The 27031-nt window shown below is 42.2% G+C and overlaps 1 protein-coding gene across 1 annotated transcript in view; it reads right to left on the bottom strand.

The window, feature by feature from the left end:
- Positions 1–3839: 3839 nt before the first annotated feature.
- tmeff1a (transmembrane protein with EGF-like and two follistatin-like domains 1a) overlaps positions 3840–27031 on the bottom strand; it is a 111542-nt gene continuing 88350 nt past the window's right edge. The window contains exons 5-10 of the mRNA XM_085388948.1: positions 22184–22280; positions 21192–21340; positions 9855–9914; positions 6188–6314; positions 5811–5972; positions 3840–4650 (exon numbers count right to left, since the gene is read on the bottom strand). Of these exons, the coding sequence (XP_085245074.1) occupies positions 4566–4650; positions 5811–5972; positions 6188–6314; positions 9855–9914; positions 21192–21340; positions 22184–22280 (680 nt within the window). The 3' untranslated portion in view covers positions 3840–4565. The remainder of the gene's footprint in view (positions 4651–5810; positions 5973–6187; positions 6315–9854; positions 9915–21191; positions 21341–22183; positions 22281–27031) is intronic.

Raw genomic sequence — 27031 nt, 5'->3', positions numbered from 1 at the left:
TGCACGTAAACACTGTAACCACGCTCTGTCATTTGAACACTATTATACTGAGATACGCACGACTCTGGCAGCTCCACTTAATGACTAATTAAATCTGATAGGTGAGTACAAAATACCGTGAGCAAAGTTCATTTTCATGTGCTGCAGCCTGGTGGTCGTGCCAGATGATGCTGCACAGATATTAGAAAGTAAAGTCATCCCACAGTCCAGCTTTTACCGCCATTACTGTCTTTGTATCAGGAGAATATGAGGAAGATCCTGAAAAACTTTTTTTGTAGACTCAGCTTCTTCACACCTGGCTCATGCTTTCATCTGTCTCCTGACCCTAATCATTTTGACATTTATCAAATTTTGAATTTATTCTAAGGGCAGAGTTACCTATTTTTTCAAAGTATTAAAATACCCGTGTGTGTGTGTGTGTGTGTGGATAGGGCCAGAGAGTCTAATTATTAGTGAAAATAACATCAGCCTGTTACGGCAGATGGCCCCACCCCTCCCTGAGCCTGGTTCAATATACAGTACAATATATAGTACCTTGAGGCGACTGTTGCTGTGACTTGGCGCTGTATAATAGATGGATGGTGTTTCCAGGTCTTAAAGTTAAGTGCCTTAAACCTGCATTCTTTTTATGTGCCAGCAGGGGGCGACTCTTTTCATCCCTAAAAACAGGTGGTTGAACACAAGTCTGTAGGTACGGAACCCCGCAGGGGACATGGGAGAAAAAAAATTAAGACGGACTTCGAGTTTGTTTTAAACGCGTGCTGCGTTTAAAGTGTGGAAGTACTGACCTTACTTTGAGTTTGATTCCATAAAAAGTCACAAAAACATTAGCGTCCGCTGTGCGTGGGAAGAAAACTTCTTTTTACAGTGAAAAAAACCCCTAAACTTCCAAGCAAGCACAGAGTGCGCTACGAAGTAATGTAAAATTCACAGAGAAACTCACGGATTCTTCAACTGACAGCTGCGCACACCTGCACCAGGGTAAACCTCCGCCTACCGCAGTCCTGCTTTACAGGTGAAAATAGAGCAACAGGACCGCTGAGTCTTTGATTTTATTTATTTTCTGCTGTGTTTTACTTGCATCTATTTGAAAGACTGAGTGTAAACACAAAATATTTTATTTTATGTGCTGGAATGTGCAGAAAATAGGTTTAAATATTAAACTAATTTATTCCAGTCAGAGAATGTTGCATAGAATTTAATGTTTGCTTGATGCATAAAGTTAAAAGATTAAAACTAATAAGACAAGTTTTAAAAAGAGACTTTTCCATTTGATTACATTTTGTATGATGATTATGCAGAAAAAGTAGAATTGGGCTTTATCACCTCTTCAGGTTGTAAATCGTGCTGATGAAGGGGCAGAGATGGTGTATAATGTGTAATTTTAGTGTTCAGTATGAAATGAGGACATCGTGTCTGTACAGGAAAAACAAAACTGTCTCTGGTCTCCAGCGACTGATGATGAAGGTCATCTCAACACTCAGTTTAAAAAACATCATTAATTCATCACAGGGTGTCGAGTGTGCCGTAACACGAGAGCATCAGTCACGAGAAGACGCAGAAATCGAAGAGAAAGCTCACAGGACACTCAATCAAATGACGCCACAGCACTCCGGTGTACATTAAAAAAACATTTTTTCTTTTTTTTATTTCGTCAGAGACCAAAAATAGCCTCGCCGAGTCTACATGCAGAATATAACATGTCAAACACATTCTAGTCACATTTAGAGAAGTCACGGCTGCGATGGTCGACAACAAGTAGAAACACGTTGCTCAGCAGAGGGGTGGGGGGAGGGGCTGACCTACAACCTGTAAATGTAGACTAAGACGGTACAGAAAACGTCAAATCAGAAACATACAGAGAAGAAAACAAACCTCCCTGGACCTGGGCACAGCCTCGGGGGCGTGGTCGTGAAATCTGGCGGCATCACCTGCTCATGTCTCACCTTTACCAGCAAATACAGTAAATTATTTACAGTTATTCAGTTGTTTTTGTGTATTAGCTGAACCAAAGGACTGTTTGGTCTCAGTGGATGATGTGAGTTCGCTGCTGGTGGATGGTTTCTGAATTAAATTTTAGAAGTAAATCAGCTGACACTTGTGTTTGCATTAAATACATGAGGATATTTTTCTTGTGTTGTATTCCCACAGACAAACTCTCTGACCAACTTCAACTTTAAATACAGCGTAAATGAGTCAGACCTTAAGAAAGTTGGCAACTTGGTGAAAAACAGATTTAAGGATTTTCTGACCTCTTGAATTATTACAACACGACTTAAAATGAGTGCTGTCGGCGTTAATCTCGTTAAAATGACGCTAACGCCATAAGGTGGCAAATCTCCATTTGCCACCTTAACGCGGGTCGCCCCGTGCGAGCGGGTCGCCCCGTGCGAGCGGCTGCACAGCGTCGATGCACAAGTTAGCTTGTTAATGCGTTAGCGCCGTGCAGCCCCTCGAATGGGGCGATCCGCGTTAACTCTCTAATGGAGATTTGCCACCTTGTGGCGTTAACGTCATTTTAACGAGATTAACACTGACAGCACTACTTAAAATGAAATGTTGCACCTTCAGAAATGTGTTAAAGTTCACTTTCACTGAAGAATGACATCCTTCAAATTTAACACAATTTGAAATGAAATTTGGATGTTGTGACAAACAAAAACACAAAGCTGGACTCAGAGTCGCACAGGCTCGTGACGGTCAGGGACACGAGGAACGACACAGAACTCATTCACCAGATGACACAAAGATCCCACGGAAACGTCGGCGTGATTGCTGTCGGAGCAAACCTCAAATGTGTTTTCTTGTCGTACGTTGCATTCACACAAAAAATAACACCAAATTAGCTCCAACTGCTCTTGTCATGGTGTCACCTCTTAAGCCTTGATTACAGTCTGTTGTGAGACGGCACGGCCGACTCGTCAGTCCAGTCAGTTTTCTGCATTTCCACCAACTGGGGTGCAAACGTAGTTGGTGCATCGGAAACTCTCACAGAAACTTGCAGGCACGTCCACGAGATGACGTTTACGTCACTCAGACTCTAGCAGACGGGCAAAGCTTTAACATTAGCCGGCGTGCTGGCGACCTGCTCGGGGCTGTGGTTTTAGCCACGAGCACACTCTCAGAATCTAGACGATGCTGCCGCATGGAAGTCAAACAGGTGAAACGTCCATTACAAAAATAATCAAAACTTTACATCGAAACAGAACAAAAAGAGGAGGCTTGGATTATTTATTAGGATTACTAAATTACTCAGGATACTGATCAGATTTTTCCTCCTCCTCGCCGAAAGTACTTGACTGTGTTTGTGTGAATAACGTAAGGCCAAATGACGCTATGATTTCATCTAAAACCATGAGACACACATGTTCATACCAGAGAACAGAACGCTGCTATATTCTGTATTATTACTGTGTTATTTTTTCTCGTGGGATCGTCTGTGCTTGGAATGTTTTGCTGAGGGGAAAACACAAAACAGAAAACAAAATTATTCCCTCACATTCAGAGAAAATCCTTGATCGAAGCAACCAAGACTTCCGTGAAAATTACCGTCAGGACGTTGACGTCGATTTGAAGTCCAGCTCTTCCTTTACAATCTTGCATACAGCATTCCTGCCTTTGTGTTCATGGCTTTACTGGTTTTACTTTCCTTTCATCAACGACGGGCAGAAATGCTCGTTGTGTGTTTCCTTGTCTTGATAAAGCCAACATTTGATTTCCAGACAATGCACATTCCTTTTCAGGGAAAAACCCCCAAACCACCCCCCGACTAACGCCTTCGTCCCCCATTCGTCAGTCCAACTTTTAACCGTACCATTGAAGGAGGGGCGGAGGAGGCATCGAGGCCGACAACTTTTCCTTTTAAAAAGTTAAAACTACACCACAGTACACAGTTATCACAAGTCATGCTAATATACATAAACTACAATTTCGAAGAAAAGTTAACATAAAAACTTCCAGTAAAAGCTACTTTCAAGAAAAGAATTCTTCATGGTAAGAATAAATTATTAGCTTGTTTGAACACAGTGAAGTCTTTACATGGACCAAAGGATGAGTGTAAACATATCTATGGTACCAGCTGGCCCCTCTCACCTCTACAAAAAAGGACGGAAACAAAAAACACTGCATTTGGTAATCAGCTGCACGTTATTAGTAAAAAGCAGAAAAGAAAGGGGCAAAGAAATCAACTTTTCAATAAATAGCACATTCCAGAGGGGCAGATGTGACTCTGTTAGCCAGCTCGACAAAGATACCGCAAAGCATTCAACAAAACCTCGTAGCAGGAAAACTGAGACGGCGGACATGGCGGCGATGCAAAGTGACAGCGGGTTGCGTTGAATCGGCTCCTTGAACTATTTGCGGCATTGGAGGAAAAAACTAAAAAATAAATGCGCAAAGATGCCATCCAAAATTAAAAGGCGGGAAAATAAGGCCCCTGAAATAAATATTCTTCTTTTAACAGTTTCCTAGGAGAAAAAGAAAACTCACTACACCTACTGTTAAAAAATGGTATATTCCCGCGCCGTAAGAAAACAATTATCAAAAAAGACCTCCGGCAGACACGGCTATACCATCCTGTTGTTAGTGTCCGAGGAAAAGTGTCCGAGATTTTGTTTTTGCCGGCGACCCCTGTTGTTCTTCGGGCATTTCCTGAAGACAAAGAGAGCGAGAAAGTCGGTGTTACAATTTGTGTCCGTTACTAAAATCAGATTTATATGCTGTGATTGAGTCAATCTCCCAATTTGGTGCCTTTTCTTTTTTAGATTTTAGATCGGCCATTGTACAGTATTGTGCAAAAGTCTTTTTCTTTATATTTTCTTTCCAAGGAGTCAGACTCGTTAGTTAAAGTGGTCTTGGCCAAAACTTCTCCAGGTTTTCTCTGCCTGACCATTTTCAGACAGAGGACGTGTTTTTCTTTCTTTTTGTTTGTCGAGCATAAAAAGGGCACAGATCTCAAGCACTGAACCAGCGTTGTGTCTACAAATAACGGGCAATTTTGCAAAAAACCATTTTTAAATTGTATCTTCGAGGCAGCGTGTCACAAAACCTCATAATGTGTTCCAGTTTATTTAGTTCAGTCCACAAAAATGTCACTGGCAACACATTTTGACAGATATAAAAGAGTATTTTTACACCAACAATGTGATTCCCAGAGAGCTATTTGCTGAACACATATCTTGGCGTGGTGTGTTCTTAAGTGGAGGAATAAAAAGTGACCAGTGAAAAGGAATTATTATTATTATTATTATTCAAGACCTGGACTGAAAATCAGTGACCACAGGTCTCATGACGGGACGAATGTTCAGTTCAGGCTCGGTGAGGGGAGCCATCTGTAAAACATGGCGGAGGCTCTGTTGTGTTTGGAGCTGTACTTCATGCAGTCGTGTTGGAGATCGTCACAACTGATGGTGTATTAATGCAGAAAGTTACCACCAGGCTTTTCATTAGCATGTAATGATCCCAATGATCCACACTGCCACTGCAGGAAAACCAACCAGCTCAACATTGTACAAACTCTGTTTTTGCCTTATTTACTGTGACTTCATGTTTCAGTCAACTCGCTGCATCTATTTTTCTAGTAAAGTATAAAATAATTAACACAATACTACTGCTATTACAGTGTTGAGGCTCCTGTGAAAGAAATGTCGCTCTTTTGATAAATACTGTAAGGACACAAAAGCTTTGTATCAAGCAGAAATGCTAAAGACTAAAATCAGTTAACACTTTGTAAGTATTTTAATGAGACGTAAAGACATAAATATTTGACAACTAAAACTTTAAACACTATTTTTTTCTTTGCACTTGAGTACCTTGTGATGCACATCACTACGGCAACAATGATGGCGATCTGCACGGCTCCGATGATGGCGGCGATCAGGACGTAGTGCAGCTTCTGTCCACTGGGGACCACGTAGAGGATGTTGAAGTCCTGAGGCTCGTCACACTGAGGACCTTTGTATCCTGCGTCACATCTGAGTCGGACACACAACAAGACTGTGTGATGTCACATGTTACATACTTTAGGATGGTGTAATAGTTTTGTGTTTGTTTCATGATTTAAACTTTGACATTTCACACTTTTACCACCACACTTCTGATGAGATCCATTAACTTGGACTCTAGTAAAAACAAACGCTTCATTTTTATGTATTTATTTGAAACATTTACAGCGGAGGCCGTTACAAACCTGCAGGTGGCCATGTTGTACTTGTTGATCTCACATTTCCCGTGAACGCAGAAGCCGGAGAAGCTGTCGGCACACGGGATGGACATTCCCGGGTAGAAACCTTCTCCGTGATCCACAATCCTGGTGTCTGAAAGGACGAAACGAGAAATCAGAGACACAAGGTGAGAACAATAAAGGGATTTTTATTATTGATTTACATTTTATTACATATTGATTTATAGTTTCTGTATCAAACACAAATCTTTACCACAATGCTGATGATGATTTGTTAGATTTTCCTTTGTAAGCTTTTCATTTTCGTTAGTTTCTTCCCTTTTTTCTATATTTAACGGAACAAATCTTCTTCCATAGTTTGTTTTGTGATGTTTATTTGATTGAACTAGGCTGTTTTTCATATTTGGCCTAATCTGATCTCACAGCAGTTTGTGAAACAGTCACAACCTGTAATCTGTTGATGTGTGTTTCTGGACAGCGACCTTGAACACGGCGTTTAATCTTACAGGTCTACAAGTGTGAATGATTTTCCATTTTAAAAGGTAAAAGCAGTTTGTAGTAGGAGCTCGGAGGGATGGTGGTAGAGACCCACGATCAGATTTTCACACATCATTTAAACACAACATAAAGAGGCTCATAACCAGCAGCCTGTCACCTGGTTTGGCTCAAGTGTTAAACGGTAATTGTTTGGGGTTTGAAAAAGTCACGTTTATTTTAAAGCTTCGTTTGAGCCTCCCCACGGTCTCAACCCCAGATTTGTGCGTCTGACATAAAACATATTTCATGCCAGCGAGGACAAATTTGTGATAAAGTGTTTCAATAGGAAATAAGTCCATTTGTGTGAAATAAAGAGGAGACAATAGATTCACTACATGATGATTTAAAGACCTGAGACTGGGCTGTAACAGTGATTTCCCATCTTTGGGATAAATAAAGCACATCTTACTTTATTTGATCTTATATCATAATTTTGTAAAGATATATTTGGTAATTTGAACACACAGACACGTTTCATTGAGTTTGACTGTGACGTCGCTCATCTTACATTCAATTAACGAACATTATTAATATAATAACAATATACTGTTGTTTTTTAATGTTAAAGCTAAATTTGGTAAAAGCAGATCTACATTTTATGCTCCTAATAATAATAATAAATGAAGTGCTGTGCCACAAACGGAGTCATCTGCTGTGCGCTGCAGCGCTGTGCGAGGGCATAAATCCTAATAAGTCACACAGATCTGTCTCTCCGTGCTATGATTCACTGCAGTCTTAGAGGAAAAGCTGACAAAGCAAACTGTGCTGCTCATTAAAGTGACTGAAACGTTATATACCAAATCCACATTAACATGAAGGAAGCTGTTAACAAGAAGCCGCCTGTGTGTGCGTGTCACCAATTTTAAATTCTGCTGTTCGCCATGTTTACGATGGCCGCGATGACATCTCAGAGATTCGCGAGCTTAAGACTGTCTGAGTGCTGCTGGATGAAATGTTTGAACGAGATTATAGGACAACCTGACTGACAGTGAGAGCAGCGCCCCCTGCTGGCTATGAGAAAGGACGCGTGACTTAAATCCGCGTTTTACATCCAGACTGAAGTAAAATCACATAAAGTAGAACAAATGTGCATTCTTTTTAGTGGCAAGCAGGGGGCGCTCTGTGTGGCAGCGAACCCTTCTGTTCCTGTTGGAAAAGGATCCTCTGCTCTGATCCTAGTGAACACTTTCCCGATGAGATAATGAACTTCTCTGCTTTGGCTCATTTTGGAAAAAACATCAAGCCCATCTTATAAATTTTATTCCCTCTCAGAGTCAGAAAAATCGATCTTTTAAGCCGCCTGTGGTAAAACCTTGTTTTAAAAGGTTTTTTTGTGAGTGAACTTCTTCACTCCCTTTTTGAGTTGAGCCTTTTTAACCTTTCACTGTCTTTGGGAGCCGTGAGTGATGAAAGCTTGTAGTGAAGGGCAAGTAGGGACACGCCGCGGTTTGATTCATTCGTCACTGAATGATTTACTTATTTGAAGGACAGGCGCCGATGTGGGGAAGGTCACCTGAACGCGGCACAGAAGGAGAAGCTCAGCCTTTCTCAGCTCTTTATCGGAGGCAGAAATGTGTTGCTGTGTCGTTCCCTGTTTGCGATGTAGACAATGCTGCAGTTTAATCCCGCGCTTCTTTTGTCCGAGTTAAAACTCGGAGCGAAGGAGCTGCGGAGGAATCGCTCCCCCTGAGACGTTGTAAATGCACGGCGAGCTCTGCAGATAATAAAACGCTTTCGATTTTGTTTCATCTCCTCTTTGATCTCCAGACTCAACACTTGCGTCGTGCAGCTGATGGTTAAGGCGCTGAAATGCCCTCATTCTGCTCCTCTAATCTGCATGTTGACTTATGAGAAATCACACAGTCGCACCGGGATCAGGCTTAAAAAACTGTGTACTTTCTTTCTTTCAGAGCTGTGCCTTTTGATGATTTCCTGCACTTTTTTTCTTGCCCCCCTCTGAGGACCTTATTGTGTATTAAGGAGATTTTCATTAGGTTTTATCCTGCTGCTGTTGCTCCTCAGCAGGTTCAGACGCAGGTTAACAGGCTGCCGAAAGGCCGCAGGAAGTTTTACCGCATTAGAGGCAGGAAAAGTGGATTTACAGTGTGGTTATATAATATGAGCAAATACAAACAGAGTCCCAGAGGTTGTTAATGCGCAGACTGCTAGCCATGCTAGCGGCTCAGCTCTGTGCATATCCATCACATAGTGACACAGACTGAATAACAAGTAGAAGCTCGTGTCTGGATGGTACGGCGTCCTGTAATTCTTCATTTAATGCCATCGTTAGGTCAACACACCTGTGGTATGAATGCACCTGAGCTGCAAATCTGCACTGACAGGAAACTCTGTCGCTGCCAACAGTAATCTGATTCCTGAAAGTATCTTTTCAAGATTCAGTTTGACTTGTCTCTGTGTTCTCATATATGCATGATGCTAATGATGCTCAGGTTTGAACATAGGGAACAAAGACACTGACGTACAGGTAAAAGCTGTGCTGACACACTGCACAACATCTTCCTAATGGGGTCATTCTTGGCCACTGGAGGCTCCATCCCCACAGACTCTCGGGGGATGTGGGGATGGAGCCTCATGTTAAAATGTCCATAAAGAGTTCATCTTTTAAGGCTTTTCTAACAGCTGGCTGTAGCTGTTAGCGCTCTGCTAGCTGAACTGGACCTCTCATGCATGTTTGTGGTGTTGGAAGGAGTCAAATTAAACGCTACATTTTTATGTGAATCAGTGCTAATTATCAGGTGCAGTTTACAGACGTATCTTGCAGTGTTAGCTGATAACTTGCTACACTATCCTCTCCTCTAAATCATTTTTTGCTTTGTGATCCACGCTGGAAGTCACACACAGTCAGAGCAGTTTACAGTACATTATTTTTCTTTTTCATTTTTATTGACTATAAATACAAAATCAAGTGTTTGGAAAGCTGCATGGAGCTTTGAGGGTGTTGTGCTATTTTGTGTCTGAACCTCTACAACACAGCTGGAGAGGGCAGTGTTCGTATGACTCACAGGGGCAAAATAATAGGGAAAAAATCAGGTGGAAATAATCTACATTTTCCGTTAACTTGCAGAGTGCAGCAACCTGGCAAAAAAGGAACATGAGGCGTGTTGAGCTTCCTTACCCAGGACGTTTCCTTTGAAAGGGCTGCCGTCGTCTTTCTTGCCCTGTTTTTCTTTGTCAGCTGCAGAAGAAACAGAAGGATGGAGTCGGTTACATTCAGAAATCCTCTCTAAATAATCTCCAACAGTTTATTTTTTCCCAACGTGATGGAAAACAAAGATTTCAGCGTTTCCATCCAGGCGACGGCTTGAGATCATTTCTATTTCCTCGGGTGAAACAGACACTGCCTGACCGCTTGACTTCCTCTTCGCTGTCTTGCATCGTGTCTTTTGTGATCTGTTTATTGACTCTGTGTGTGTGTCTGTGTGTTTACTCTTCAGGACAGACTAAAGGAAGTGAAAGATGTCGGGGGATGTTTACTCGCCATCTGAGTTTCGCTCTGTTAGAGTCGAGGTGGGTCAGTCTGATGGTCTGTGTGTGCTTTGTGTGGCCAACAGTGGTGGGTGCCAATAAACAAAGAAGCAGCAGGGTTTGGGTTCTTGTGTTGTTGTGGTTATTTTCCTGTTGACAGGCTTCATGTCTTCGTGCCGTCTGCAGGAGGATCTGCTGCGAATGTTAAACAGGGCATACACTCCGGTTTGTACGTCTATCATTGTGGGGACCCTGGTATACATATAGCCCTTATCCACTGGTACCTACTTAGCTCGGCTTGACTCGGTTTGTAGACTTTTCCTATAAGGTGGTAGAACCCGTTTGCTCAGCCCGCGTTAAAAATGGATCCAAAAATGTGGTGTCACCAGTGGCCAGCCAATGGCGTCACTCGACGAGTCATGAGACTGACTCCTTAACAAAAATTAAAATGCCATTTTTGAAACCTGGCAACGAAGGAAATGTGTCGCATACAAATGATGTTACGAGACTTTTGGCCGCATTGCTACAACAACCCCATGCGCACAGGAGGTACAAACAAACCAAACTGAGTAGAGTCGAGTAGATACTGGTGGAAGCGAGGCTGTGGTGGACTCCCAGGACAATGTTTAATCATAACCTTTCGAATCCAGATGTCAGGATCAGAGGTATAGTTTAGTGAGAAACCAAGAACACCGTCTACTCATTAGCTTAATTATGAACTATGTAACTCATTTCAAAGTCTTTACTGAGGTCAGAGAACAAGTTAACCCAGGGCTGTTCTCACAGGGCTTATTTTTTCATACTGTCAATTCATTATTTGATACTTTGGCCATGTTTGATATGATTCTCCACAAGTGGAACAGTGTACACATATAAATGAAAAAAAAAAATCCAAGAAAGATTTTATTTCACAGGGAATAAATTATAACAGCACAGCTTTCGTTTGCCTTTACCGACTGATGAAACTTAAAATCTCTGTGTAAGTGATAACAGCGATTATCAGTGATCTCTTCTAAGTTGGGCTTTGTGCTTCAGGCTCTGTGCGTGCTCACATGTGGCAGTGTTTCCTGGGATATATGACTCTTCCACACAAAATGATCCCTATGAGTGTCACCTCCTCCACTCAGGAACATAGAGTGGACACAAAAAGTATAACAGTGAAATGCAACACTGTGCCAGTAGCATGAGAACTGGATACATTTAACCATGAACAGTTACTGTTCCACGGTTTAATACAGACGATGCTTTAGTTTGTCAGCAGATCAAAATGAAATCAGGTGTTCTCGATGCACGGTTCAGCAGTGTGAATAAACTCAGCAGCAGATTAGAATCAAGTATAAAAACATTTACACCGTAACCATGGTGATTTAGCCAGTTAAGATGGGAGACACTTTGAATTTTCTGTTTTATAAGGTCAATACAGTTCACTAAGACATCAGCCTGACTTTTAAGGTCAGGTCCTTATTTTGTCTGTTGATATTTGAAATCACACCCAAAGTGAGGATGTAAAAAACCCACATTCTACAAAGTTGTCCTCATAATGCACCAAAATGCACTTGGTCTCCACATAGACATGTGTACACGCACACACACACTCATCCATTTTTAATGCTCCATCATTCCTGAGGAAATATTGACAGAAATCTCTTTGTCTCCATCTTACCCTCCCCCTCCCTCCCTCCATCAGCATCTCCCCGAAGCCTCATTGTTTCCCATCTTTGCTCTTGCTCCGCTTTTTCTGTATTTGCAACCAAAAAATAAAAATCATAAAACAGTCTGCTGATGCAAGAAAAATATGAATGACAAACTGTTATAATAATTTTATGTGGTATAAGCATTAATATATGGACACCCTAGACCAGGGGTGTCCAACTCCAGTCCTCGAGAGCTGCTGTCCTGCAGATGCATCCCTACTCCAACACAGCTGAATCAAATGGTCTGATTACCTCTTCAGCAGCCATCAAGTTTGGCAAAGGCCTGTTAACAAGTCATTCATTTGATTCAGGTGTGTCGGAACAAATTAGTCATTTGTTAGTAAAGCTAATTAAGCACTTTTAAACTCTTTTACACTTCACTGTATATTGTGAATACAAACACAAGTTGTAGTTTGAGGCTGACGAATAAATAGTCAAGTTACCATTATTCCCACATAAAGGGGCATGTGACGTCCCCAAATTCATTACTATCCACATAAATCAATAAGTGGTACAACTGTGGGTTTGGTCTTCTTTAAATATCCACATATTTATATCTAGATATCAACTAATATTTCATTATGTAAATGGAAAGTTTTCCAGAAATTAACTGAAAGATTTGGGATTTATAAAAACATCAATATACAAAATATGTTTCTGGTGGACTAATTTACAGTTGAAGGTAATGAGAACAAATACACTGACTAAGCTGGAAAAGGACCACCTGGGTTGGTGGTGGGTTGCAAAGTGGCTTTAGGAAGCTAATGGGCTAAATAATGTGTGTAGGTGTGCAGAGCGGTATCACATGAGCCATTAGGTCTTATCTGACTGCCTGGTAAAGTCAAGAACAACAGCTTTTGTCTTCTTCACTTGTTCAGTCTTTAGTTATTTCTGGGTCCAAATGAGTCACAGATTATTATGTCAGGGTGATTTCATGCTGCAAGCTTGTAGCTTGTAGCTAGCTTGTAGAATCTCCTGGTCTCGACTCTGTGAGCTTTCTTGTGTAATTGAGTGTAAATATCATCGAATGGCTGAAAGGATCCATCCACATCGTCAGGTTAGTTATTAACATGTTAATGTGTGGTTTGCATCTCTCACTATGAAAAACTCGATTCTAACAAATCATGACTGGTGTTAATAAAAAGCTGGAGCTGTAGAGAATTACAGCTTTTGTAATCAGTTAACAAGCTTACGTGAACCACAGGTCCACATTCGACCAATATTTGGCTCCGCCGCTGTGGAATAACAGGATCAATGTGTTCAAATCCTTTGAATTTGGTTTCTTGGCTGTGGTGCACTGAGTCACTGGCCTGCTGCCCTGAGGAAATAACAGATCAGAGAAGGTGGCAGGTGCTCTTCACCTCAGGGTGCAATACCACCCTCACCACCCACTCACCCTCACCTGCCACCTCACTGAGCCAATCAGATCACTGGCCACCTAAAAGCAATAACCACTGACAAGAAATCCATAACTCTTCCCAGGTTAGGGTCTCCTGCTGGCACCTGCAGAGAGTGCATCTCCAGCAGGACGACACATTGTTTAACTCCTCTCTGGAGGGGAGAGGGAGGGGAAACAGGAGGACAAAGGAGGGGGGAACAACTAAGCTGTAGTGCCTCTTCACCTCACTGTACAATACCTTGTGCAATACTTTTTGTAAATAGTCAACAGTGCAATAGACTCAATACTTGAAATGTGCAATTCACTTGTATTTTTATTTTTTATTCCTATTTATTCTATTTATCCCCTTTGTATATTTTATTTATATTTGTCTCTGTATTTATATATGTGTGTGTGTGTGTGTGTGTGTGTGTGTGTGTGTGTGTATATATATATATATATATAATAATTCTGTAACTGTAACTTCGGTCGTTGCTGTGCTTTTTTTGGAAGTCGAATTTCCCAGAGGAACCCACCCGAGGGATTAATAAAGTTCTATCTTATCTCTTATCTTATCTTATCTTACATTGTGATTCAAGGTGAGTCCATCAACATAAATCAGACCTGAGGCTCAGAGCTGTGCCGAGGCTGGAGGAGCTCTGGGTGTTGGCACAGACTCTGAAAAACATCACGCAGCAAACTGTGACTGCAAATGAGGTTTGCATCTAACACTTGCACCTCACCCTCGGCTCCTCTGAGAGGAAGAAACCTTCAGTGATGGTTCAGAGGAGCTGTGACTCATCGCAACGGTGTTTTCATCTCTGCCATAAAAATATGCTCTGCATATTTGAGAATCAAACATGGGATTAAATTTATAAAACTGCGAGAAATCACTCAGAAAAAGAACTAACAGGCAGCCCAAAGCTGGAGGATGCTGATGAACCTTTGGACTCCTTTTTCATGTTTTTTGGCTGTAATTTACTCTCTTTTAAAGCTTCTGAGACAAGAAACCTACAACACTTTAAAGAAGAAAACCTTTAGTTACAAATGTCATTTAGAAGCTAATCAACTTTAAGCTTGAAGTCCAAGTCAGAGTTTTGCAGTCACAAAATGACCAGCAGCTTAAAAAGGTTCAAAGTAGTCTCACTTTCACCAACAGTATTACTATTATGATGCACCACAGTGTTCCCCTTTAATGTACTTAAAGTAATGTCATTTTATTCAAGTTTTCCTCCATTTTATTCAAGAAGAAAGGAAAACCATGAATCCATGACTGTGCATGTGGACATGAACCTCCTTATGCTCAGTAGGGGGCGACTCCTCTTCTTTAAATGCACAGAAATCTGACAGACGAAGGTGACGTCAGCGCACATGTTCTTGGTGAGTTTATGCTGTCAGTCACTAATCTGACTGAATATAACAGGATGGTCCCTCAGTTTGTTCTATGAACTCTTAAGGTTAGGGTTACTAATAAGCAAGATTACAATAACAATGTCCATATATGGTAATGTTAGGGAGGAGTTTGGGGTCAGCGGATGGGTCATTTTGATGACTCATATTTCCTATAATGCTGATCATTCCAGTTCTTAAGAGAACTGCTGTTCATGTTAATCTTCTGTTACAATGAGTCATGCTGCATTTGCGCTCTTTATCTGCAGAGATTCGTGGAAACACTTTGACTGAAGCATCATCGAAACTTTACTAACCAAACGGTGATGTCACAGGGGCAGAATTCATCATAGCATGTTTGACATACCATGTCAGCACCCACCAGTTTGTAAAGCCCTGCTGTGACTCCCTTGAGATTAAATTTTTCCCACCCTGGTGTCTGAAACCAGATGTAATGAGTGAGTCATTACCCAGCGAGCATATCTGGATAATAAGCTTTTTTGACAAGTACAATTACCATAATTTATCAAAAGAACTCAGGGTTTTATTGACCTGAAAGTAGAGACTGAGACCCAAAACTCATCAACAGGAAAGTATTTACAGAGGTTCTTCTACAGGACGTGAAGCCTTTTGGCAACCGGAGGTAGTTTCACTGGTAGCTACCAGAAATAATTCAGGTTTCACTTTTCAGACCCACAAGTCACATCCATCTTTTATACTGTCTGTCTGGACTATGGGTATGCAGCTTACCCAGACATGCTTGTGCACAGTCCTCTAAAAGAGCAGTATGATGATGCTAGGCATCAGCTAAATACAAATGAAAAATTAATAATAAAAGATTAAAACAGCAGTATGAAAAGAACAAAGAAGAAACGGTCGAGTTTTCACTGTTTTCAAAATGAATTCAAATCAGGAGTTGATGATAATTAAGGCAGGCCTACAGATTAGCTAGAGGCCACATGGAACCACTGTTTGGAAGAAAAGTGAGTATCCCCGACCACTTCCTGTATGGCTGACGCTTGCTTATGAAATTGGTCACAAAGAGGTGTTGCACTGGAAAATTGGGATTTTTTTGGGTCTCTGGTAGGCTGCCGCAGTTGCCTTCAGTTTGTATGGAAGATGCCAACGTATCTGCAAACACAAACTACTCACTAAGTAGTTGAAAAGTCTGAATCAAGTACAAGTTTGCAAGTTGTTGTTTAATTAAGGCAGAATTTTTGTTTGGAAGGCAACGTCCTACATTTTCAGGTTTCACTACCTCTCAGTAGTTTGTGTTTGCAGACGAGTTGGTGGCTTCCATGCAAACTACAGGCGACCACAGCAACCTGCTAGTGACCGAGGCAGTTGTAAGGAGGGTTTTGGTTGCAGCACCATGTACCTCTTCTTTCTAATGTGATTTATTTCCCTCTCATTTAAACGACTTTTAAAATATCTGGCATGAACATCCCTACGGGTTATGCGATTCATATAAAGTCTATTATTTTGGTGGTGTTGTTGCAGACTTCCTGTTTGATTTTGCTGGAAGAAGCTGCAGGCAGCTGGGAACTCTTTCTCATAGTTTTCCGAGTTTTCTGGTAGCTTTGAAGTCTCCCTGCATTTCTGTTGTTTTGATTGTCTTATAGCTTTACCTGATAGTTTTACCCGAGTACTTCAAGGCAGAATGAATTCTGTTGGTTAAGCTAGGCTATAACAAACTATGGCCTTTTGAAATTTGAGAGTTGTTCTTTTAGCGATTGATAAAATGAAAATACTGCACTGGATTTAAATTCATAAGTTATGGCTCATATTACTCTGTAGGTGAAACTGATCTGAACTTGAAGTCTCTGCGTCTGTTCACTGTACTTAAAGTTGCAGTACAACAAACTAACTCTGTATTTCTGACTGATGTTATTTAAACCTGCTGTTGGTGCCAAGCAGGCCCTGCGTGTCAGATTATTTCAGGATGTTAACAAGGTGTGGATTAATTTCTTGCGGATTAAAACTGCGGCTCCTGCTCACTTGATTTGTTTCTTAATTGAAAACACCGGTGATTAGATGCATTAATTTGTCTGACACGGTTTCAATAACGAGGCTGATTTATGAAACGGTCACAGTCGTGCAGTCAGCAGTACTCAGCGAGCCCTGAACGCCATCAGTCCTGCATTTTACTACATCAGCAAGTCAATGTGAAGTAATGACCCACGTCTGCAGCCAGAGGAATAACGCTCAAGCTGGAAGATTTAAACAGCAGCAGTGACGGTCTTCAACTTAAACAAGTTTTTGAAAGTGAGCTGGAAAAACAAAGGAACGAAGAACAAGGTTTCAGTCAAATGAAGCAATAAGGACTAAACAGAAACAGAAGTGGACTCATATAAGAACGTAGAAGGAAAAAGTAAAGAAAGTAAAAAAAGATGGAAAAAGAAAGGAGTTAAAACTGAGGAAGAGAAATAAAAAGAGGAAAGCTTACATTTCTGAGAGAAAGATCAAAGACATCAGGAAAGAAGGAGAGAAAGGGCCGAAGACAAAAGAAGAACATGAAAGTGTGATTAATGGAAGGACGAAAAAACGAATCTGGGAAGAAAAGAAAAGTTCAGTGAGGAAAATAAAGAAGAGTCAAATACAAAGAAGTGAAATGAGTACTAAACTTCTTCGTTTCATCCATTTAGAGTGTTTTTCCTTTCAGGGCGGGTTATTGTTGAAGAACGAGCTTATTTCATAATCCACACAGCTGATGGCGACCGTTTTCTGAGATTCGGTGAGATTTTCCAATCTGGATCGGATCAAACAGCCACGGAGGCGTCAGTGGGCGGATTTCTGTCTGAACACAGAGCGGCGAAGCCGAGAGCTGCTCTCGACTTGCTGCAGTCGAGGTCAAAGGTCGTCGGAGCGGCTCAGACTGTTTACAGATCATCATGGAAGCATCAGCAGAAGCTTCGCTGAGCCACGGGGGACGAGCAGCGAGGGTTTACTACAGGCTTCAGCTCCTCATCGAGACTTCATCTCACAACGTCTTTTGTACCAAAGCCACAAATGTTTGGTCCACGGAGTCACGAGGACGAGAGGCCAGCTGTTGACTAGAAGTTATTTAAACATGCTTTAAATGATGTGATTGTCTCATGTGTGCACCATGAATAAGATCACTTTATCAGGTTTTAGCTTTTCTTCACAGTAACCTGTGATAGTTATCCTTCTGACAGCTGCATTTAATGCACATTTATACTGTCAGACTTAATTATTGTAAGCAGATCAGTTGATCTCAGAACTCAGCTGAGAGAATTCAGACTCAGAAATGAAAATTGGCGTCAACAAGCTAACTTTATGTTCATCAAATGGTTCTGAGTAACAGGAAAAACCAACACAGCATTAAAATGTCTCTTCAAAGAAACCGAAACATGAGAAATCAATCAGTCTGTAAAGTCGGTGATGGTGCCTGATGAGGTTAATCCAGCTTTGCAAAGTGAACGATTCGTTTCCTGTGAATTTGTGACTTCAGACTCGGTAAACTGCAAATCTGTTTCTCTGACTATTTAAGCCTCCTCAGGTTTATTATGAAAAATGGATTCAACTTCCTCCTGTTTCTTATTCGATGCTTAAACAAGCCTCTGGGTATCGTCGAAACGCCTTCACATTCAACTTGAGTGTCTTTAAAAGGTCAGTCGGTGTTTGTTTTCTGAACATTGATCAGCTCTGTGGACACGTGGAGCACAAACCAGCGCTGTGTTTGCTGCAGGTCAGGTTATTAGGAAAAAAAAGGAAACTGAACCATAATTACTGCTTTGTGTGACACTGAATGCCTCATTTCTGTCACACAGGAGGGACGTCTGTTTATCAAAACCCTCCATTTTCTGTCACGATCGTCTCCAGAGATCCGCTCTCCTCACTGGCTGAAAAAGGTGTTGGCGTCACTTATTCACACAGCGCTTCCTGCCGGCCGCCACAAAGCTGCACGTGGAGCTTTGAATCCAGTCGCTCATGCACGTCAGGAAACAGCGTGATGACAGAGAGCTCAGAGAGCTGAACAGACTGTGGGTGGAGGCGTACGCCATCATGATGGAGGTAAATCAAAAGCTTAAAAAAACAGACGCTCGGAGATGTTTTACATTTTCACGTGCAAACAAAACCAAAATCACAGCTTGGTATCTCATCGCTCTGTGTCACAGGGCACCACCACTGTCAGAAACAGCTGAAAACACGAGGCATTGACGCAGTCTTATCATGGAAACACACACACACTTAAATAACTCTCTCCTCATGCAGATAATCACACCAATTATTCAGGATTGTTTATGCAACTGAAAAAACCCAAGAAACTCAATATTTCTTCCTCATCTTAGGAGTCAGCAACCATTTTGCTTTTAGTCAGAACAAAACAGCTCTGCTGCAGCTTCTAACTCACCGTGCACCTGCATCAGTGGAATGACCAAAGTATGATGCGCCATTTAAAAGTTCAAACACCTCACTGGATTCAAATTTGCATGCAAAACAGGAACACAGCCAAAGTGACGTCACCCACCCACATTTTTTAAACAAAATCTTCAGCTAGCACACTGAGAATATCGCTCTAATACCAGAATCTTTATTGTCAGTGTAGCATCGAAACACTGAACAATAAACTGAGGCCCAATTCTCAGTATGGACACTGGTGTAATCACGGCTCAAATAAGTGGATCGTATATCAGTAACAAGCCGCTCGGTTCAGTTCAGTGCTCTGTTTGCTGGTGGGAGAGCTAACGTAGCGTGACAGAAACTGAGAGCAGCTTTTATTTCGTCTTTCTCTGTCAGCTCCACATGTGCCAGAAGGTAAGTAGCAGCCAGGTGCTCCTAATCAATGCACCTGATTAACTGATCACGAGCAGGTTTGAGCGCCTCTATAAAAGTGACAGATTTGCTGGTCTGGAGATTCAGGTGTGTGTTAACAAAACACAATCTTCTCAGGAGTTCAAGATCACGCCATGCTGTTCTCAAAGAACGCGCACAAAATCCAAAGAGCTTCATTTTACCCTCTACAGGTCTCAGCATGTTAAAGGCAAAGTTCATGACAAGACAATTAGAAGATTGAACAAGAATCAGTTGTTTGGAAGCGTTTCCAGGAGGAAGGTGCGTCTAAAAAACATGGAACAAAAACATCTGGAGCGATGTTCTTTGGACGGAGGAAATAAAACACTAACACAGCCAAACAAGAACATTTTTAAGTTATCTAAGTGACTTATATATCATGCTTAACCTGAGTAGAGAAAGACTGCAGGGGTCTAAAAATGATGTGCCAGGAGTCCGCTGTTCTCGCCGGCTCTAGTGAGGCTTGAATCCCCGGCTAGCTCTCGAGCTGGTGGGTAACACACGAAAACGTCGGAGCACTTTTGCAAATACGTGATGTCCTGACAAACTGAGCAGATATTTGGAGTTTACACAGCTACATTCTAAAAGTTTATTTTGTGACCCAGAAAGATTAATAAGAGTAATATTTAAACTAATTAGCTGCCGCCATTGTTGGAAACTGGAACTGGCTGTCCTATGAATTCTGGGATAGTTTGGGCCATGAAGGATACACCCGACCCATCCTTTAAATCTGGGGAAATGAAGGAGGCATTTGTCTGCCACGTTTGGAGCAGCCTTCGTCGCCTGGCTGTGACGTAATTGGCTGACAAATGCGGTCTCCGAAAGATGCGGCCAAGGAATTGGGACATACCTATTGAGACTGCCAGCATGGTTGGGGAGGGGTGATGATTTGAGCAGTGAACCCCTCTGTACACCAAAGTATTGTAGAGTCAGGAGGCCGTGTGGCTGACAGCTAAACGCTGGCTAAAAGTAAGTCATGCAACGGTCCAATGATCCCAAGCTGAGCTGCAAATCTCCAAGAAAATGGCTGAAAAAGAAAATGCACCAAAGTCCTGACCTCAGCCTGATTGTAATGTGACACCTCAGGAGAGCTGTGCATAAACAAATGCTGCAAAAACCAGTGAAGTGAAGTGACGCCGTAAAGAAGAGCGTGAAAGACTGATAACATCATGCAGAAGTTACTGCTGCTGAAGGAGGATCTACAAAGCACTGCATCGCGGGTGTAGTTCTTCACAGGACTGCAGACAGTCTGGGTTGGACGACGGGGTTCTCTGCAGTCTTAAACAGGCCTTAGAGGGGCTGAACTCTAAGCTGCAACAAGCCTGATAAAACTGCATCGTGTTACTGTATCACCACCTCTGCTTCAGCATGCAGTCATTTATAAACGAGTTACAGTTACAGCCTCATTCTGTGATTTAAGATGAGATTAGCTTCAACGCGTCAACCTGAGCAGCTTTAAACTGCCCACAGAGCTCGTGTAATGCAATCGTGTAATCTCGTTAGGTCTTATGGGGAGGGATAGCTCAGTAGGTAGAGTGGTGGCCCCATGATCGGAAGGTCGGGGGTTCGATTCCCCTGAACAGCTACCCTGAGGTACCCCTGAGCAAGGTACCGTCCCTACACACTGCTCCCCGGGCGCCCAATGGCTGCCCACTGCTTCACTGAGTGAATGGGTTAAATGCAGGACCAATAAAGTACACTTTCTTCTTACCGGGGCATCTGCCCAGGTGTTTGACATCGATCTGCTCCTGCTTCATGCACGAGGCCTCTCTGACCAGGCAGGGGTTGTTGTAGGAGTTTCCGTCAGTGGCGCACACCGGGTTTTCATTGTGACCGCTGCAGTCGATGTTACATATGCACCTGAAGGGAGGAGAGGAGTCGAGTCAGGAGAATAAATGTTGTGTCTTCAGTCTGAACGCGTCTCTGCCACACAATCATTAACTGAAGTGCGTTTAGAGGAACGAAGACGCTGCTCATTAGTCCTCCACAGACCGGCTGCAGATACAAAGAACTAATTTCAATCCCTTTCAAGAACTCCTTCACTCGTGATTAATGGTTTCAAATTTACTCCCAGAGTTCAATGGTGGGACCTAAAAAAAGAACTTTTTGACTCTTATTTCAGTCGATTTATAGTCTTGTTTCGCTACGCTTAATAAGTCAAGTCGAGTTCATTTATGTAGCCCAATATGCCTGGAAGGGGATTGCAATCGATACAGTATAAAAAGCCTGTTGTCCTTAATCAGATCAGAATATCTCCCTTAAAAAACAACTTATAGGTAAAAATATGGAGGAACGCTCACAGAGAGAAGCAAATATATTGCTCACATAGAAATCAGGACCTTCATTTACCTCAACTACAAAAGTCAAACGGCCTTGGAGACGGATCTTATTTGTAAATCTCTCTCTGTGTAAGTCTGTAAAAGCCTCACTTCAGTTTATTTAAGTGGATTTTTCCAGTGTCATATATTTTATTCCTAGAGCAGTTTTGCATGATTGACAGCCCCAAATAATCCTTCTTTATCTCATACCGGGCCTCAGTTTATCCTGTCTGAAACAAGCTGTAAGCTAACTCTATATGATTGGCTGCCGCACACAAACAGAACAGGAGACAAAAAGTGAAGCTTTGGTGTTGTTGGTGTCAGTTTGTATTTACACAAACCTCGGGGGTGAGCTTCGTATGAATGTTACGAGTCGAACACTCACCAGACGTCCTCCGAGTCTTCGTCACACTCTGCTCCGTATTTGCATGTGCTGCACTTGGTGAACTTCTTCCCGACGTCTGAGCCCGAGCCCTCGTCGTCTGAAAGACACAAAGAAGAAAAACTTTAAGTATGAGTGTGCCTTTAAACAATAATGATTATTAATCAGTGTCTTTTCACTTTTTGTAAATCGCTTTGGACCAAAAGACGGTGCAGTGAGCAGTGAGGTATACCAAAATGTACCAGTATTATTCACGGAGGCATTAGCTCAATTTTCTACAAAAATCACACACTGGTATCATGTAGCTATATGGAGCATTTTTTTAAAGGAACACACACATTAGATTCCTTAGGGGTCATTTTGAGACAGGACCCCCTTTCAATAAACAGTCGCTACGGGAAAATGTTGTTTCCCAACCAGTAGGTGACTATCTGGAAACCACTGGGTGGAACCTACGGGTTGCTGGCAGTCGCTAATGGGAAGCCAACTGTTGCACCAAAAACTTTGTTGTGATTGCAACTTCTCCTTTGACGGAAGTGTGTGTTACCACTGAAAGCACATTTCAAGAAATGCGGCTTTTACTTTGAAGGTGAGCACTCCCCATTTCTGGTCACATTTCTCGAGCGTCGCTGCAGCTCAGAAAGGAAATGAGCAACTGCAGGAATCTGCCAGCAAAAAAGCAATCGCACTCTCAATAGAAACCAATCATCAACTAGTGGGGGAAGACACAATTTTCCCTTGCAACTAGTGATTACCAGATGGTTGCTGACCAGTGTTTTTATGTGGGACCAAACCTTAGGCCAGCAGTGTCCAACTCCAGGCCTCGAGGGCCGGAGTCCTGCAGGTTTTAGGTGTATCCTTGATCCAACACCTGGTGGTGAAAGTTTTCAGTAAAACAAAAGCTCAGGTCACAGTGATTCACTCTGATCCAAAAGTTCAAGGCCTGAACTACGATACATGCAGGGTTTGTTTCTACTCTTAACTCTGTATGAGGTCAAAGAGGGGAGATTTCCCTAATATGGTCATGTCAGGCACAGGAAGTCCCACCACCTTCTGTTTATCTGGTGCCTTAAAGAGAGCTAAAACAGCTTGTTTCATGCTGCAGGTGAAGCAGAATAGGCCCTCTGTGCCACACTGAGTACTGGTGAACCAGACCTTGACCTGTTTGCTCTTCCAACACATGAACCCAGAACCTGTGACTGTTTAAACACAGTTATAACGTCTGAATAAATTCAGCTTCACTTAAAAGTAAAGACGGGTTGTAAAGGAGGAGCCATGGTGTTGTTGTTGTACACTGTTACTGAGGAGCAGAGATGAGAGCTTGTACTGTGAAAAGTGTGCCGTTATTCACCTGTGACACTCTGCTTGTTGTTTCTCCAAAAAACTCGTTTTAATTTCAGTGCACCGTCTGTTTTGCTCTGCTGGCTGTGAAACTCTTTATTCATCACTTTCCCCTCATACTTAGCTTTTATTATTATTATTTGTGCACATCTTTCCAGAACAGAAACCTGATTTCATTTCAAAAACAACCTCCAGCTCACATCAGCTTCTGTTCCGGTGAGCGCCGCCGTGCCCTTAACGCCGCAGGCGCCGTTTTCCACCATCAACACGCGACACGGCTCACGCGCTTTTCTATCAGACACAGCTGAACGTGTGAAGAGGCTCCCGAAGCTTATTGGCCAAATGGAAACAGAGACAACGCGTTATCATCTTATGATATTATTATTATTACCATTACAGGGGGATGCGTTTAATACCATCTCGCATGACGGTGTCTATTTTCCAGCAGGGAGCGAGTTCAGAGCAGATGAGGCGGTAACAACCCACAGCATCAAATATCAAAGAGCCGCGGGGATTATCCCAACCCGCCTTTCATCAAGGGAGCAGTTTTCATGATTCATCAAGTGTAATTTTGTCATGTAATAGAGGAAAAGCTCAGAGCCATCAAGGGGACGGAGATTAATCCGCAGGAAATGTAATGAGCATCCTCAAAGCTGCGCCCGGAGCCATTAAAACATCTATTCAACCTTAAAATCCAAAGAAAGGTGAGATCAGAGCTGCAGCTCCACTGCAAACAAGCAGCACCCTCAAAAACACTGGAAATAAAACACGAGTACACGTATAAGCAAGAGAGCCTTTACTCCAAAATCACAGTGTTGGACAAAATCACCAACACTCGTCTTTAAACCTTCAGTCTACTCTGATTAATACACAAGCAGGAGATTTAAATTTACTATGATCCAAAATCAGGATTTAAAATAAAAAAATCAGAAAAGGAAGAATCATGTAAAGATTTCAAGGAAGCTTTAAATTGTAAGTGAAAAAAGTCCTTCAGCACTAGAAGTTGCTTTTGAAACTGACCCCAGAGGATTTTATTTTGAAGGGTTTTCATGTAGGATGACATCAGATGATAATCCGTTTAATCTAATTCTGCACCTGCATCAGATTCATCCTCACTGATTACCTTGTATCCAAGTTTGAAAGATCATATGTTCCTTTCTACTTCTAATTTTAAAATCTTATGAGAATTACTAGATTTTTCTATTGTTGTCAGTGTTTATTGTAATGACTTCATGCAGCCCATTTGCAGTACCTTCATGGCCCGCTGCGGGGCTGCGGGCCACACTTTGGGAATCACTGATTTTGTTAATTTGATTTGGTCCAAATGTAGCTCGACGTTTTATTACTTGTTTAAAAAGATGCTGAAAAAGTGACTTCGACGTATCACAGACTTTTAGGTTTGGCTGAAAGGTGAATGATGAAGTCGCCTTTTTAGGATGCGGGAAGATCTCCGTATGCATACAAAGCCTCTGAGCAATTTTCTACTCTGATGGTTCCTGAATGATGTGAAAGGCCAAGCTGTGCTTTAGTGGTCGCGGCTGCTTAGAATGCTGCCCCGCAGAGCCACACCTGATGGATGGTGGGTGGGTCCAACCACATGCTAAATAACTGCATTCAGTTTGGTGCAAAACGCTAACTAGTCAGTCTCAATCAAACACAGCTTTGAACAAGAACACGACTGTAACAGGAGCATAAACACAGCAGTGTCTCGAGCACTCACCAACACTTTTATTGTCTCAACAGACTTTAAAACCACAGCAAACACTGCAGTGGAGACATATACGGTACAGCGCTCATATTGTCATACTGCTTTCCTTTAAATGACTGTTCGCTGATGATACAAGACTAAATTTATCCTTAACCCTTAAATCTAAGCAGATGAGAGGTTGTGAGTGAATCAGTCCAGATCATCATCGTTCAGTTCAACGATGCAAAGACATCTGCTTTGTCTGTCTGTGAAACGTTACACAAAACAGCTCCACTGTTCACTTTCAAGGAAGCGAGCATCTGTCCGCACATGTCGCACATCTGCAACCGTTACTGTGAAATGTTGGTTTCACTTAACGGGAGCTGGTCAGCTGACACGTCCACCATCTTGGCATTATTATGAAGGAGGACCGTGGCAATATCTGAGTTTTAGTAAGCAAGTCTAGTTTATTTATGAAGTGTTTTTCACAGACATGCACAACAAAGTACAAAAAAACTGTAAAAACTATAAAATCAAAACCAAAAGAATAGAAATATTCACAGACTGAAAGGTTTCGTCCTCCGTGTTCTTCAGTCTCTGAAGAGATGAACAAATTCTGAGCCTGCGATTGAAGACTGCGAGCTGCAGTGTGTTTAAGAGAGGCTGGGATTAAAAGATTGTGGCTCAGGAGGCAGCGCAGGAAAGTTGGTGGTTCAATCCCAGGCTGCTCTAGTCTGCCAAAGTATCTTTAGGCAAGATACTGAACCATCTGAGAGTGATGTTAGATAGAAAGCATGCAGACGTAAGGTATGCTGTACAGAGCATGATATAAGAACCAGTCCGTCCTAAAATCTCTCTTGAACTCACTCAGTAGTCGGTAGTCTGGCTGCGACGCTGGAAACACGATTTCTCTAAACAGGGCGTTCCAGTGTTCGTATCGCTCGTTACAGACACATTTATAGAAGCTTTAAATAAAAAAGTATAATTAAAATTCCTGTTTGTTTAAAAAACAAACAATTACAGTGTTATTTAAAGTATTATCCTCTGTGGTTTATTAACACAGCCAGACGCTGCTGTTTTATTATTAATGTGTGGCAGCCAGATAACAGCTGGCCACTCATTAAAAAAAGGTGATGCCTCTCTGACAGCCTGTAGCATGTTCACATTATTATGTCCACCTCGAGACACACAGAGCTGCATTATGAGTAAGGATGGAGAGGTCGCGCTCTTATTATTTCTCACTTATTGCAAGATTTCGACAGCAAAAGCATGATTAAAATGACTGGTGAAGACAGACGCTGCAGTGTGTGTGCGTGTGTGTGCGTGTGTGTGCGTGTGTGTGTGTGTGTGTGGGCCTGCTGGCTGACAGATTGGCCTGCTGTGTGTGGATGTATTGAACACGGAGAGCTCAGCTGGGGCTCGGAGGCTGCCGATCGATTGACGGGGATCTGCAGCAGAGAGGCTCCTTTGTTTCTGTTCAACTCTGCTGACAGCAGGACGCTGCTGCTCCAAGCCGTCTCCACCCACAGCCAGAAACACAGCGACTGCACCAACAGCTAAAGCCTCCTCATATCCACACAGTGTCACATCTGGACTTTCATGTTTCATCATTGAACGGGTGTAGAAGTGGTGCTCTCTCTGTGTATGAGACTTTGTGTCTGCATGCATGCACATAGTTTATGTAAAGACAAATTCATACACGGCGCAGGTACCAGGCTGTGTACAGAACCACTCTTAACAGTGAAGGAACTACACATCCCATAATGCACTGCAAATGCAAGATTCTAACGCAAATGACTTCCAGTATTCTTATGCAAAGTGAT

Source organism: Rhamphochromis longiceps, linkage group LG18 (assembly GCF_057381845.1).
Source record: "Rhamphochromis longiceps isolate RC_006_pf linkage group LG18, R_longiceps_female_GT1.1, whole genome shotgun sequence".
Lineage (NCBI taxonomy): Eukaryota > Metazoa > Chordata > Actinopteri > Cichliformes > Cichlidae > Rhamphochromis > Rhamphochromis longiceps.
This window is presented reverse-complemented; position numbering and strand designations above follow the sequence as displayed.